This window comes from Eleginops maclovinus, chromosome 19, assembly GCF_036324505.1.
Source record: "Eleginops maclovinus isolate JMC-PN-2008 ecotype Puerto Natales chromosome 19, JC_Emac_rtc_rv5, whole genome shotgun sequence".
NCBI lineage: Eukaryota > Metazoa > Chordata > Actinopteri > Perciformes > Eleginopidae > Eleginops > Eleginops maclovinus.
In genome coordinates this window covers 19,438,560-19,454,437 of record NC_086367.1, presented here as the reverse complement: position 1 = coordinate 19,454,437, position 15,878 = coordinate 19,438,560, and the positions used below count along the sequence as shown (strand labels likewise).

At 41.3% G+C, this 15,878-nt stretch overlaps 1 protein-coding gene and 1 long non-coding RNA gene across 2 annotated transcripts in view; one reads left to right on the top strand and one right to left on the bottom strand.

Annotated features, from left to right (window-relative positions):
• Nucleotides 1-14,742, top strand: part of LOC134881442 (uncharacterized) — a 66,050-nt gene extending 51,308 nt beyond the window's left edge. Inside the window, exon 4 of the long non-coding RNA XR_010168049.1 lies at nt 13,904-14,742. This is a non-coding gene — a long non-coding RNA (uncharacterized LOC134881442). The remainder of the gene's footprint in view (nt 1-13,903) is intronic.
• The window catches only part of dtnbb (dystrobrevin, beta b), a 31,367-nt gene that overhangs the window by 15,229 nt on the left and 260 nt on the right, over nt 1-15,878 (bottom strand). The window contains exons 2-10 of the mRNA XM_063908778.1: nt 13,663-13,709; nt 11,979-12,046; nt 11,658-11,738; nt 11,359-11,572; nt 9,606-9,691; nt 9,105-9,259; nt 8,885-8,990; nt 7,742-7,908; nt 6,491-6,615 (exon numbers count right to left, since the gene is read on the bottom strand). Of these exons, the coding sequence (XP_063764848.1) occupies nt 6,491-6,615; nt 7,742-7,908; nt 8,885-8,990; nt 9,105-9,259; nt 9,606-9,691; nt 11,359-11,572; nt 11,658-11,738; nt 11,979-12,045 (1,001 nt within the window). The 5' untranslated portion in view covers nt 12,046; nt 13,663-13,709. The remainder of the gene's footprint in view (nt 1-6,490; nt 6,616-7,741; nt 7,909-8,884; nt 8,991-9,104; nt 9,260-9,605; nt 9,692-11,358; nt 11,573-11,657; nt 11,739-11,978; nt 12,047-13,662; nt 13,710-15,878) is intronic.

Below are 15,878 nucleotides of genomic sequence, written 5' to 3'. Positions count from 1 at the left end.
ATTATATTACTGAATGTGCTGCACAAAATGTGCAACATCTTGTACTTGAGCTAACTTAAAATCCCAGCGAAATAATTGACTTTTCCACGGAACGGCAATTAAAATCTTTTTAGGGCCATTATCTTCAACCTCATTAACATAAACAAGAGCAACAACAGCAGACAAGGAAACTAATTAAACTGGAAGTCTGTGAAGAACTAGCAAAGGTGACATTGTGGGAGGTAATTTGTGAGAGTAAACAAAGTGATGGGGTCCATCTGGCGGCTCCATCCTGAACCCCTCGGACCACAGAGTCTCATTAACGGTTCAGAAACATCACTCTGCACATCTCAGGTGCTCGCCGCTTCACACTTCACCGCCACAGGAAAAAAAACAAACACTTGATTTCCATTTCTCTGTAGTCGCAGCTCTTCAATCTGCACATCTCTGTGGAGCTGTCTGCCTTGATTCTATTGTGACTGATTTATTTAAAGCACTAATTGTCACATAAAAGGCAAAAAGAACTCAACAGCATTGCATCTCTTTATGCTTATTTGTCCAATCATCATTTATCGCCCAAATCAAACTATTTATATCCACATTCTGCACACTCTTATCAGCAGAAGACAGTGAGAGCTTTTCTGCTCCCGTGCCACTATCTGCCTCAACAGCTCTCCTTATTTTTTTCTGTATATTACTGTGTTCCTAAAAATAAGAGCAGAAAAACAGCATTATTTCTGGATCACTAATTGTGCTGAAGTAATTTGTTAGCTGTTCACAAACCAGAGTACACATTCCCAGCGTTCATGTGCATGCTCAGGGGGTTTAACGTGTTCCTTTTGAAGACATGTTGCAACTATTATTGCCTCATACATTTCCATTTCCTTCAGGACTAGCCTAACAGACTGAAAGGACAACCATGGAAACTCCTAAATAAGTCATTCACACACGATATTATAACCAGTCCTGCTAATTCTTGTTTTTTAAGCTGGTATAACAGGAAAAGGAAAACTGTCACTACTCAAACCTGCACATGCTGCCCTCCGGTCTCCAAACAAACACTCTAAATGTTTCCCTTATCAAAGTCTCGCTACATTACAATAATCCGCCCTGAGGCAGCAGACAGGAGAGCAGACACCCGTTATCACACTTACCTCTGTGAGGAGAGCAAGCACCTGCCCGGCTGGCAAAATACATCCGACTGCTGCTGCTGTTGCCAGATGCCTAATCTGCCCTCCACTGAGCAAGCGAGCATCTCAATGTACTACACTGCTGCTGTCTCCAAGGAAACTCGGCGGTCACATGACTCCATGACGCCACGGATGACTCTCTCTCTTTCTCTCTCTCTCCTCTCTGAAGCTCTGACTCGGTATTTTCACCTCTCTCTAACACATGAATACACACTGGAAATTAGGGAAATGCCAGTCGCTCAAAATACCTCAATTGCAACTTCGAAAAAAAAACTACCCATACCCTTTAGGAGGAAAACAACTGACGTTTAAATCTCATTATAATTGCACTTACATATTTTAGCTCTGCCTCTGACCCACAGCAAGTTACATAAATTACATTTTTATAAATATTCATTCCCCTCCGAGCACACCACTATAACTCCTGTGGAACTGTAGGGCACTAAAAAGTCTTCTTGCGTAAAAGTGTTTCTTTTTCCTACAAGATTTGGATTTGTTCTTGCATGCGTCCTAACTCGTACACATCAGCGTCTGCAGCCCCGTGGATCCCAGACTGAAGGGACTCTGATTAGAGAAGATGCACAGTCTAGTAATTCCTGCCTCAGAGGTCAAGCGGCACTGCGTTGACACAACATTTAGGCAATGAAAAAGATCAAAGTCTGCAATGCGCTAAGCCCCGTGCTACCTGCGTGCGGTGAATGACAATGTGCCATCCCTTTCCTCGCACTTGGCACTTGGCAGGGGTACAGGAGGAGACAAAGCTTCATGCACACACTCTCAAACCTTATTCCTGACAAACGGCGGATGCATGGCTGCCTTCAATCGCTTTCAGCCGGCTAAAAATAAAACGCAAAAACATGAAGCGTCCTCTCCTGCTGGCAAAGGGGCTCGTGTTTCCCCAGTGGCCCCGGCCATAAAAAGCCCAATGGATCACGCTCACAGGGAAGTGAAGAACTGGTACCTCTATTTTAATGGCATTGATGGATAAGGGAAAATAGTTGAAAACAGAGGAAGGTGTTCTTTCATGTGAGGGGGATTTCTGGGGATTATATGGGGACAAAGTTATTGACTGGCTTTTCCAACAAAACAAAATACCGATCGTCTAACAAGCCTAAAAAAATGCCTGAAAGAACATTTATCTGCTGTTTTTCAAATGCTTTTTTCTTTAACTATATACAAACTCAGGTTACTCATAAACGTTGAACATTCACGTTTATTTTTTGTTAATTTAGTTATTTTATTGACGTATCAGGATTTGTTCTTAGAGCTTGCCATCATTATTGAATTATTGAATTGCTTAAAATTAGCCCTGTGGGTTTTCTGCCACTTTCCGCGCTGTATGTTAGCAATCAAAATACTTTATTAATCCCAGGCAGATATTTCGTGACGGTTCCACCATATTAAACTAAATAAATGTCTCCTGGGACACAGCGTCTTCGGCACAGTCGTTATGTTTGTGCATTTTTAAATTCATAAACAATAAATCCAAATTCAAATACATAGAGAGGATGGAATATTTTTATGTGATACCGTAGTGGAAAGTTTTCAACTATTTTGGTGCTTAAAGTCTTTTCGCAGAAGCGGAGGTCTGAAGGTAGAAAGCTGTATGATAGATTTAAAGTCCCCGAGACAGACAGAGCATCCCGAACCTATAACTCCTCTCCAAAACACACCGGCAAGAAACTCGCTGACAGTTTGAGTGGAGGGAAAAACTCACAGCTCAGCTCGCTGTTAGTCTTTGCTCTCAGATGCCAGTAAATATTTCAAAAACGGTTTCAGAATAGATTCTCTTCGACTGGAGACGACGCGTGGGGGTTGGGCGACCGGGAGACTCACGTCCGATCAGTTTTGGGAGTTTTGATCAAGCCTGGTGCTCTACCCCAATTCTGCCATTTCTACTCACTCACAACGGCTTCGTCAGCCTCACACACACACACACACACACACACACACACACACACACACACACACACACACACACACACACACACACACACACACACACACACACACACACACACACACACACACACACACACACACACACACACACACACACACACACACACACACACACACACACACACCTGAGAGACTGCGCTGATGGATGTCTCCTGGTTCACAACATGAAATAACACCTCTTCAGAGTCAACATTCATCAGGATTGGCGACTAGCGGCAGTCTTCTTTCAGAAAAACCAACATCCCATCTCTCTCTCCGTTATGGATCTTCAATACAATTCAAACAGTCAATTCAGAATACATTTGGAGGCTTGGCACTTTTCCTGTGACTAATCATCTGAGGGATTCAGTTTGAGGCAAGATTTCTGTAGCCAGCAGGGGAATCATTATGGGAATGTTAGGCGGACAAATACTGTATTATCCAGCCATCATTTCTCTTAAACGACCATTAACAAGTGTGAAGTATTCCATTGGTGCCAGCTCTTCCTCATGGCTCATGGCTACAGGGAGCAGGAGTGACATTTACAATTAGTATGTTGGATCTGGAGGCATAGTTTTGTGAATTACGCTCATTTGTATTCATGTCTTGCAGTTAGACGTGGATAGAGGAAGCTGCAGGGGTGACATGTTTCTGCAGGACAACTCCAGAAGTTACACTGGATACCTTAAAAAAATAGCCATTGGGATTTGACATATTTTCAATGGTTGGTCAGATTTGGAAACATATTTGCATGGCTTTACGACTCTATATCATCTGGCAACATAAAAGAAAGTTTTCCATCGTCAAACACAGGTACAAAATCTTCCCTGCGTCAGACACAACAACAGAGACATAGAGACTACTCTCAGGGGTCAACAGTCACATCAATTACCCTAAAAGTCAGTGAACCCGCCACCAAACTTAAAAGGCCATCTGTGAGAGCAAGAGAATGCACTTGTCTATTAAACTCTTATAGGGGGAACATAACGACAGGATGTTCCTGAAGTTTTTACCATCATCTTCAATTTAAGAGACGCGACAAGTAGATAAAGCCATCACTATTGAAGGCACAGTGACTGGAATGCATCCTTGTTAACCTGCCACCTAACTCCTCCATCCCTGAGTATCAGAGAGAGTGCAGAAGGGTTGTTTGAGTAAAGTGAAATAAAGGATCAGCAAGTCAGAACTAGACGGAGGTTTATGCAGGTCAGAATCAATGGGCTCCACCATGGCTCTGAAATCACAGTAAGCTAGCTGTGTATTGATAAATCCATGGTGCTGTCCTTGGTGCTGAAGCATCAGCCGGATTTGGATTTACTTCCTCTTGACCTGTCAGTTTGACCTACTGTATATATTGCTACTTATCTCAACCAACCATTGCTGAAAGATGTATTTGACTGAAGTACAATCTAGAGCTAAATCTAAAGGTACACATTCAAAATTCTACTGAAGCTTTTTACTGTAATTTAAGCAAGGACATTTTGTTCCTACGGAAGAATGAGTAGCTCCTGATAAAGTAAAGCCTTTTGTCTTTCATTTAGAGACAACAGAAAGAGTACCTTTTAACTGGTAGAGTAATGAGTGACTCAGAAATATGTATATATTTATGGGTGCCTGCTGTTGTTTATCATTAATATACAATTCCAGGCCTTCGCCGATAATAAAGTTTTGAATTGCTGTTTTAATTAGCTTAGGTTGCAATGTGAGGAGCCCATAGTGAGTGTGGGAAAACATCAATGCACATGCTCAAATACCTTGGTCATGTAAGCTGAAGGCACACAAATACGCCACCTGTTACTCAGCTGTTTGCTCAGTGCTGTATTTAGTATTTTAAGATAAACACTGTCACCATTAGTTCTATTTACATAGACTTATTGACCCACCATTGTCTACCTTAAAGCGCCTGCCATCTGTTTGTGAGATGATGCCCAAAGTACACAGTTATTTTGTAAAGGGACACAAGGCAAAGGGTTGAGAAGAGCAGGATTGATCTTTAACATGAAACTGTATTTAATAAGCCGATCATGTGTGAGTAGTACAGAGGTGTAAAATTAATCAAAAAAAGGAAAACTCAATTGTACCTCCATACAGTACTTGACTAGATGTACTTTGTCACTTTATACCTCTGCAAAGACCCTGGAGTTCATGGAAAAATCAATAAAGGCCTTTGTGCTATAAAATCCAATATAACCAGGAGCTCCACCTGGGCAGAAGTCAATATCTGAGCCTCCATCATCATGACATAATCAACGTTGTAAACAAAGTGAGAAGCCGCAGATTACAGCTCGCTGAGGGCACTAGAGAGACATAATCCAAACTAGTTTCAGCCACACATTTCATTTTAATCAATATTAATCTTGTGTGCTGTAATTTCATGCTACACAGCCTATAGCGCGCAGGGCTAATCCCATCACCTCATCTCCACAGGGAGGGAACAGTTGATTTTCCACGTTTAGATTTGTAGATTTATGCAAAAAATGCTTACGTTTGGGCAGGAAAAACGCTGCCACCGTTGGGCAGAGCCTCGATGAGGGCGCTGATTCAGATACGATGGCTTCTATCTCGCAGTGAAACAGGAAATCATGTTGATGTTGTTTCTACATTGTATATTTTTCTTGGCATTCACTGCGCTCGTTTCTCGCCCGTTGATGAAGCTCACTATCAATTACTCACTGACACTTGCCAGAAGCAAAAGCTTACATAGACAGCTTAGATGTATGGTCGTGACTGGAATATGAAGAAGGATTTTGTTACGAAATCAGCTATGACAAATGTCCAAGTAAGTTAAGAGATTTCCTGTGATCCTATTAATGGCACAAACTGAAAAATAATAAATCACTTTTCAGATTTCTTTGTCTTTTGGAGGCAAAAACAGATTCGGCGTAAGGATGATGGGGAAAATACGAAGTGACCTTAGCGATGTGGACTACTGGGTGTATCTCAGCGGGGGAATCGATTATTGACATCGTACCATTTTTCATCTGAAATGTAAATGAGTGTGCGGGGTTTCAGACAGCTGCAGAATATAATGCATTCCCTGTAATGACTTCCAGGAGCCTCAAAGCCTGCGGTGCGAGATTTATACCATCGTCCCGTTTCATTGTCAGCAGACTGATGAGGACGAGGGTGCTGTTAGCGGCCGAACCTGCGCACTATATCACCATATCCACGTTAGCAAATAATCATGGGCTCGACATCTTAGCGATACGGCAGTATATCAGTCATGGTGTGGCGGCGGGATGGAAATATGGAGGCAGTTACATGGCAAGAGCAGACAATAGATCAGCAGCACACTGGGCCCGGCTGTGCAGTTAATCAACAAATCAGCAGCCATTAATAAAACATCTAGTGGTAACAAATGCTGTGGGAATGACACTCACACAGTGTGGGTGAGCTCCGGGGGTCTCTCAGCCTGCTCGGGGAACACAGGATGAGGCGGCTCTCCGATGGGGACGCAGCCGAGGGATTTGCTGATGGCGTGGCTCAGCTTTTTGGCCGGAGACTTCTGTGAGGAGGGCGGGACAAAACAAAAGTATCTGTCAGCTCGTGGTGTGTTGTCACCATCGTGCGGGGAAAGTACAAACAGGCCGCTTCAGAAGGAATTTGCATAACTAGGTCAAGATTCTGTGCCAAAAGTGTGGATCAGCAGGAGTGTGTGCATATTCAGTAAGTGCGTTATCGGCTGCTTCACAGGACGTCTTGGTGGCTGCCCTGCGGCCCAAAAACTGCAGCACAATGAGTCACATGAACATCTGAGAATGATAGCACGACTTCCATTTGTTGAAAACTGGAATTTATGTCTGGTATGACAATAATGCAGCATAACCATAACATACAATAATAAGGGAAGTTGTTTTTGATATATGATGCTACACTATAGACAGTATTTATCTTTTAATACGAAGTCTTTCCATAATGAATATCAGAGTCTTCAAATCATCTACTGTCATGCAGAAAACGATTCTGGCAAACTTGGTAGGGAGTCATTCATCACTCAACGGTTCAACAGTAAAAAATAACTAAAACACAAACTAATTAATACATTTAGGGCAGGAAGATCAGAGTAGCATGTGCCGTTTAATGAAAATCATGTTTACTTGTAGTCAAATCTGATACAGGGTTAAAGTTGCCTTGCCTTTACTCAGTGCACTTTAGCCTCCTAATACAGGTGGAGGTACAGGTATGTGTCTGCAGCCAGTTATACGGCCAGCTAAAAAGAACTGTTCTAGAGGAAAATGTTTCCAAAAACCTTCACAGTTTTCAGCACAACAATAAATTGTGGTGTAACATGTCCCAGAGATAATGTCAAGATGTGTTTTCATATCACAGACAGTGTTCTGTGTTTCATGCAGTCAGGCATGTTATCCCAGCCTCGAGTCATTCCCTTCTGTGCAAAAACTGAGTTTGATGGGAATTGGATTTAGGGATCCAGCTCCTATGACTTCCCTTGTTTCGATTTATTAAATAATGAAAACGCTTTGGGGGGGATGCGGCAAGGCAGAAAATTCAATCAATATGACTAGTGAAACCTCCATAAAATCTCTGGGATTAAACAGACAGGACGGGAAGTGTAAGATCGTTTTTAAAAGGGAACAACGTGGAGGTGAAAGTGAGAGTGACCGGGGTCTTACCCAGGAAGAGTGCTCCTTCATCTGGTGCTGGTTGCTATGGGGACCGTTTGCATGGCCGCGCCAGAAGCAGCTCTGGCACAGCTGGTAGCCGTGGCACTGCTGGCACCGGTACCGGAAACCCATCATGCTCTCGCTCCGGCAATAGGAACATTCCACCGGATGGAAGACTGGCGGGAAAATAAGCCCCACAAAGAGAAGATTTGCAGTTAGAAAAGAGACATTTTTTCTTTTGCTGTTATTTTGGCGACTGATGGAAGCTTTCTGACATCCTGCTTCACTTTCATATTATCATTTTTCTCACTGGGATTGTCTATGTTGTATTTAATGTTGTTTATTCCGTACAGGGCATCTATAGCACATCTGTCCGTCCTGAGAGAGGGATCTTCCTCCTTTGCTCCCCCTGAGGTTTCTTCCATTTCTACCCCGTCATTGTGGGGTTTCTTTGGGGGGCTTCTCCTTGTACACTGCATGGATCGAAGGACACTGGGTCCTGCATACTGTACACACTGTTAAACCACCAGCGACAGATGTGTGATTTGATTGATTAATTGATTTGATTGATTGATTGATTGATTGATTGATTGATTGATTGATTGATTGATTGATTGATTGATTGATCGATTGATTGATTGAATCTTCAATTTATTTTTAAGGCAGTTTTTTCTAACCTTTTCTTGGCCATAAATAATAAAAGGTTCAGTGTAGAAAGTGTTTATATACTTAGGAGTCCTTTGGAAGCTCTGTCTGTGTCTGTGTATTCAGGATACTGGAGTGAAGCGGGACTATTGATATGTATTTTGATTATTGTTTGAAGGTATCACAGAGAGATAACAATAATTAACAACAAGTTGAGGATGGATCCTTTTTTAACTTCTGTTTTAATCAAAGGGCTGCAACTTATGACTATATTGATAATAGAATCTGTCTATTATTACTTCCACTATATAATCGATTATTGTTGCAAAAATGGGACATTTAGGATACAGCTATGCACTGAGAAATACAGGAAATTGTCATAAATATGTAGAGAGTTATCCTTACTCAGACTGACAGTGTTGGCTTAAAATGTAGAAAAATAAAATAAAGAAGCAGACATTCTGTTGATGGTGTACAATGTGAATATAGTTAGAGTCCAGATCTCACCATTTTCAACATTAGCGAGTCGGTGCATGAGCGGTAGCCATACGAGGCATTGAGGAGGAGGATCTGCCATCAACACATCCAAAAACGTGTTCAGCATAATCTTCTTCTGGATACAAACACACACAAACATGAATGAAACAAGACATGTAAATGATTAGAGATTTGAAAGAACAGAGTGTAACCACAGAGTGGGAATGTGGTTTGAATATGCTCCTCATACCTGCTGAGGGAAGCACGTCCGCACCGAGTGCTCCGTGTAGCCGAAAGACGGACCCTCGAACACGGCTGTGGGGAGCTTCAGGACCTCCCGGAGAAACTGATCAAACTTTGCAAACATCATGACTCCATTTGAATCCGAGATCTGTGAGAAAATATCTGAAAGAAAGCAAATCTCACATTCATTATTGTGAGTAAAACATTACAAAACATGCCATCAGCAATCAGCCTTTTGAGACAGGCTTTTGAGTCTATCAACATTTTTATGAATGTATATGATTGATCCACAGTCTGTATACTCAGCATAGAGTCAAAATATACAGAGTTAAAGCAAATTCATTTTGCATACACGTTCCTACACTGCCCCTGTGTGTTAAATCAGAGCAACTGCACTACATGATTGCAGCCATGACGTCAGATTTCAGAGGGCTGATTTAAAAAATGCAGCTCATTCACAAACAATGTTTTATGACACTGTATGTGAACGGAATATAAATGCACTTACAGCGAAGTTTGTCCACAATCTTCCCACCACACATTGTAGAGAGCATGGCTTTCATTGAGAACACGGTCAGCTTCCCATGGCTTTCACTGCAGAGAGAAAGAAAAGCTTTGTTAAACTGAATATACTGACTAGTTTTTCAGCTACAGTCTTCATTTATCTATAGATTAAGTTTGATTTATTAACCGTAACTCCTCTCTTGTGTTACTGTCTCTTTATATTCAAGCATATAATATTCCCTGCAGATATAGTTGTGTCCCATAGGCTCACTTTAATAAAGATATGTAAGCTTTTCACAGAAATACAACACATTTATGACTTTTTAATCAAAATAGTCTATTATTTTTTTCAATTTTGAACCTAGAACTCTTGGGAGATTGTGAATTGAGATCAAAACATAAAGAAAAGTTGACGTCACGATAAATACATTATACAAATAAGTCGTTTATGTGTAAATTGTAAAGAAATAATAACTAAAACCTTTGATAACAGATTAACGGGGTGTATTCAGCTCATTATCAGGCTGCCTCAACACCCCCTTAAAACCTATTCAACTTGCCCAGAGAGAGCCGCTCTTTCATTTCACTTTCATTCCGCCCCGGCTTCCGAGCAGAGGTAGCCGAGGACATGAAAGCTCTTCTGCCTAATTCAGTTTGGACCTCAGGGACAGATAGCCAAACGGCTTCCTGTGATCACAGACAGTCATTTCCACAAAGTTTGTCAGAGATACGGCAGCACGAATAATAACGGAGCGGGACCAGAGTGACCTTACCGATAAAAGTAAACCAATTGAACGGGTCGATGAATGGACGGGGCCAGCAGCCAATCAGCTTGAGCTCACGGGACAATAATGAGAGAGCTTTACAGTCGATAATACAGGATGCCTTTAGCTCAGAGCAGACTTTAAGAGGAGGGATATACAGTAAGACATCACCAGGAATACTCCAGCTGATAGGGACTGTTTTTTACACAACACATTTTATATCTGCTGTCCAATGTTTGTCAGAACATCTGAAAGATTCCTGAGGCCTAAATTCTTGCTGGATGGATCGTTCATCAAATATAAAGTCCAGGCCACTAAAGCCACATACTGCTACAGTATATGGGGGTTTACCATATTCAATTCAGCATTTTGTCACCAGAATTTAATTCCCTGCAGCGTTGACAGACTCTAGTCAAAAAGCTAATTTACTAGGTCCACAATTTACAAATTCCAAGGTTTCTAGGTCTTAGTTAGTAGCTACTTTGGGAAAACTGAGAATGTTCTGAAGCAGTGATTTTATTCTGAGGAGGGCTGCGGATTATTAGTTCAATTTATAAACGATCAAATTTGATCAGTTTGTTGTCAGACTATTCAGTTTTTCACGTAAAAATTAAATCGAGGCGTGATATCTCAGATGAACAGCCGTCACTGTGGCCAAAAGTGGAGATTACCGTACAGAATTGCATCCTATTCAAATAAACACTATTACATACTACAGATATCAGATCAAATCACGCTTTGCTTTGTTTTACCAGAGGTTCAAGCCTGCCTTAAGGGCCAGAGATTATTGAAAAGAAAAATGAAATAATTTTGGCTAAAAGACTTTTGTTTTGTTTTTGCTTTTTAGAGAAACGTGATAATAGCTGGCAGGTGGACATAGGTTTGTTGGGAACAACTGCTTCTTGGCGCCCTTGTTAACATTCGCCCCCACTTTTGATGTCTCCTGCATCAACGCTACCGAAACAACAGAAGAAGTCCTCCTCTGCCTCGTACCTGTCGTAGGTGGCCACCATGAAGTTGAGCAGCAGCCCGATGGACTGCTCGACGTTGATCTGGTGGGTGGTGGGCAGCCGCTTGTTGAGCTGGTAGTAGATGGAGGACAGGATCGTCTCCAGCCGCGACACGTTGATCTCGGCGTTGTGGTCCAACGTGTTGAGCCCGTTGTCACGAAACGCCTCGATCATGTTCCACACGTCCACCAGATGAACTGAGAGGGGGAAACGGAAACACTGAGAGTGTATTCATGTGGGAACAAATGTTTCTAGAGTGGAAATGAGAGGAGAGTCTCTTACGGTTGCATCTCTTCTGCACAAACCGGAGTTTGCAGGCAGTCCTGTACGTCGACAGTCTGATTACATCGAAGTTTTGAGCTCCTGCAAAACAGCATTAAGAAAAATCTGTTCCAAGCCTGTCCAATTTAAAGAAATACAACTAAAGTGTTTCTTACTCGAGAAACATTTACACACTATCACTGTCTCTGTGTGGGAGGAATCATACTGTACGTGTGAAGCAGCAAACATCTCCTGCGCAACTTGGAGCCAGTGAGAGAATTACGTGATCGGCTGCTGAATGTGAAAAGTGAAAAGAGATTTCTCTCAGTCGACTCCACTCACTCATTTCCATGAAGAGCTGTCTCTTCTCCACCATGGCCTTGCCTCGTTTGCTGCCTTCCTCGATCATCCTGTGGCACGTCAAACAGCAGAGCGTGAAATGCTTACTGTTAATAACACGGCTCTCTTTATTGTCCAGAAACCGTACAAGTGAAGATTATTAATAATAGATATAATTAGGGCAGCTGAAGAAAATATTTAACACAATTCTGTATCATTTTCTGTGAAGACTGAACATAAATGATAACCTAAATCTCATAATCTTCTTTTTAATTAAGACGATATGGTCTTTCTGTGACCAGTACTGAGCGTTTTATGTGCTCAGCTTTTGAACACTGGTGTAACAGCAGGACACAATATTTTTTTTCATCTTTATTATTGACCCTGTACATGAAGGACTGTATTAGTCATCACTGCGGCTAAACACTCCACTGTAAAAAAAAAAAATATGGCTTTGGTTCAGCGTTTATTCTAGAGATGAAATTAACAGATTTCTTTAGGGCTACACAAATATATCCTTACTTTGAAAGACTCTGAAAAGCATTCGTAATATTGAAACTGAACTCTCAATTCGTTTCACTTTATTTACTTTTTGAATTGCTAGAAATATTTGAAGGTTTTTTTATTTATTTTTGTTTTGTTTTTTAAATTTATTTATTTTCTATTTTTTTTTATTTTTATTTTTATTTATTATTTATTTTTGTTTTGTTGTTTTTATTATTTTTAATTTTTAATTTAAAATGTCACTAACTCAAGCTTTCTTGGCTCAGTTACAGTGTTGAGTGGGTGCTCGGTGGCAACTAAAACGATTTACTGCGACAAGATGTGACTTTTAGATAAAGCAAAATATCAACATTTTGGGGAAAAACTCCTTTGCTTTATCGCCAGGAGTGAGAAGAAAAGATACCACTCTCATGTCTGTACGCTAAATATGAAACCACAGGCAGCAGCTGATTAGATTAGTTTAGCTTCAAGTCTTTAAACACGGGAAAGTAGCTAGAAAAACTAAAGCCCACTGAGTATCACATCACATCACAGCCTGAAGAGAAACAAGTAAACTAACATGTGGTTTTACAGAGGAGGTTAAGTGCTTGGTTATTGCAATTCATTTAAAGTGTGTTGACAAATCAGCTGCTCGGATAAATAATATAAAAGAGGTTTATAATGCAGCCGTGTATTACATCACAAGGCAGAATATATACATTTCTCATCTTCAGGAGAAAGAACAGAAACATACTCATCTCTTTTATACCCAAGACTTCTATTGCATCTTTAGAACAATTCAAACTTTTGTTCTGACACCTGATTCAGGGTCGACTCGAGTTTTCAAAGACGATTCCTTGTTCCTGTTTCAACACAGCTCTCATACTTGTTGAAGGCACATTTCTTTGAAACAATACAGGTGTCCTTATTTTATTTATTAAAATATTGATTCTACGTGTCTTCAATACGTGTCATCAGGGTGTTTAATGTTGTAGTCTTTTCTTCAGGTGACGCGTTTCTTGAACAGAGCGAGACTTTGCTCTTTCAGAGTGAAATAACCTTGAGTTCTTATGAAATGACAGCATTTTATTGTAGTATCAAAATAAGAGTGGTGTAAATATGTGGTAAAGTACATTATAAACTTCACAGGACAGATGCACTATTTATTTTACCGCATACAGTCATTTAGGATCTTAATATTTACCTGTGGCTGGCTGAGTGTCAAACAGAGAGAAGCCCTTAATGTCGGCCCTGTGAAGAAAATTGGAAAGCGTTAGTGAGTGAGCCTCTATGACTTGATCTCACCACGAGAGCTGAGCAATTAAACGCTGACAAAATGTAGTTGACTTCTGAATAACTAATTAACACATCCCCTCTCTCCCTCCTTCAAGGACTTAATTAACTCTCCATTTGTGCTTTTGTTTCCCCTCCCTCTCTTCCTGTAGAGATATTGGTGAGCTGGCTGGGGAACACTCCAGCGCCCGTGGTCTGTGCAAATGATGATTCTCCGTGACATCCCGCTCACAGTGACTGCATCCTGTGGGCTAATGACACCGGCCGAAAGCTGCAAAGGAAGCACTTAAAGAAGACCGCGGACACACAGCACATTACGGCCGACCAATGAGGGAGAAGCCTCGGACCTAAAGCCCCCAACATGCCCGGGTGCATGTACACAAGGGGTGTGTTCACTGACCAGGGGGCGTTCACTGACCAGCAGAGCAACAAGGGAAGGTTCTGCGGCCCTGAGGAAATCTCCAGGCAGGCAGGATTCTTCTCTATATTTATATATAGAACTAGAAAATAACTCCAAGTAGACAGGTTCGACTCCGGCCTGCAGAAGTATTTTGGCAATGTCATCCCTTCTGTCCCCCCTTTTCAACACTGCATCTATAAAATAAAGGCCCTCTCTGGCCCGAAAATAATAATCATATTTGTCATTAAGCAAAAATGACGGACGTGCTAGTTGTAGCTTCACACTTGTGAGAAATGTGTTTTCATAAGGACGGGTCAATGTAATATTACGTGGTGTTGACCAAGACATTTGAGGACATCCCCTTGGGCTTTAGTGAGTTCATTTCTCACTATTTTCTGACACTTTAAAGGACAAAACAATTCACTGAAAACAGCCTTTAGTTACACTCATTCCCATCCATCACCATTTCTCCCCAGAGCTCAAGGTGACATCTTTAAGTGTCTTTTTCTTGACAACAATCCAAAAAATATTGACTTGACGATTCAAGAAAGAGAGAAACTGAAATGATAGTTTGTTGTTGTGTATCTGATCAACTATTTGCATCATATGGCTGCAATCTAAGACAATATATAAAGCAATAAAGAGCTATATGCTAAAAGAAGAAGCATTTTCACTGCTCTGAAGCAATATTATGACTATTTTTAGCTCAGTGCAAATCCTGTCAAAAACTCAGAGTGGATTAAAGGTTTTTTAAGGCCGTTAAAAACACTTGGTCAGCCTAATTACAGATTAAATGTCGTCCTGCAACACACACTGTAATTTCAGGTTTAATGTGTCAGAGGAGCCCTGCTGCACTCTGGGGGCAAAGGGAAGAAAACATTAGCTATGCAGTGGGAGACCCAACAGACACATGTCAGCAAAACAACACAATGGTTCATTGTAAATATTCCGCCTGTGAAGTAACTGCAGAAATCCATGAGTAGGCAACTCAGGCCTTACATTGGCAGGAAATGTTTGGGGGGAAAACATGTAAAGCAGTGCATGGCAGCAAACGAAACAGCTTTAATGCAGGAGCTGATCATTCCAGGTTAGATGAGGAAGCAGAGACAAGTTCTTAATAATTCATGGAGAAAATGAATTCACAGAGCAGCAGTGTGATGAAGCTCCGCATTCAGGGGCTTTCTACTCCTCTCAGTGGCACATGATTAATATTTAGCTCATAATCATTTTGATTTCCTCCCTTTTTTTGAACAGTAAAACAGTGTGGTTATGATTATAATCCCGTAAAGGTGCATTTTACTGTAACCGCACCTTCAGCTGCGAGCTAATGACAACATCCTTTGACGCGAGTCAACATAAGGACTGGGCTACTGCAGTACCTCCCTTCCGCTGATATCATCCACTTCTACAAGCCTCATTTCTCACGGTGAGCATCCCTGCAACACTTAAAAATCACTTTCAAAGCGACGGGGGAGCACCACCGCAGCCACATTGGTGATTTAACTGCCTATTTACCTTATTTCCGCAATGGGAACGGTGTGTCGTGATGCCTACAGAAAATGTTGGCATAACAAACAATGGCAATCCTGCATCTTTCTATTTCTCACTGCTGTCTCTACAGATTCATAAGAAGAGCTGGCCTTAAACGGAGGAAAATCACGCAGGTTGCGTTTAGAGCATCATCATCACCATCATCATCATCGGCATCAGATGTGGAGGATAAGGAT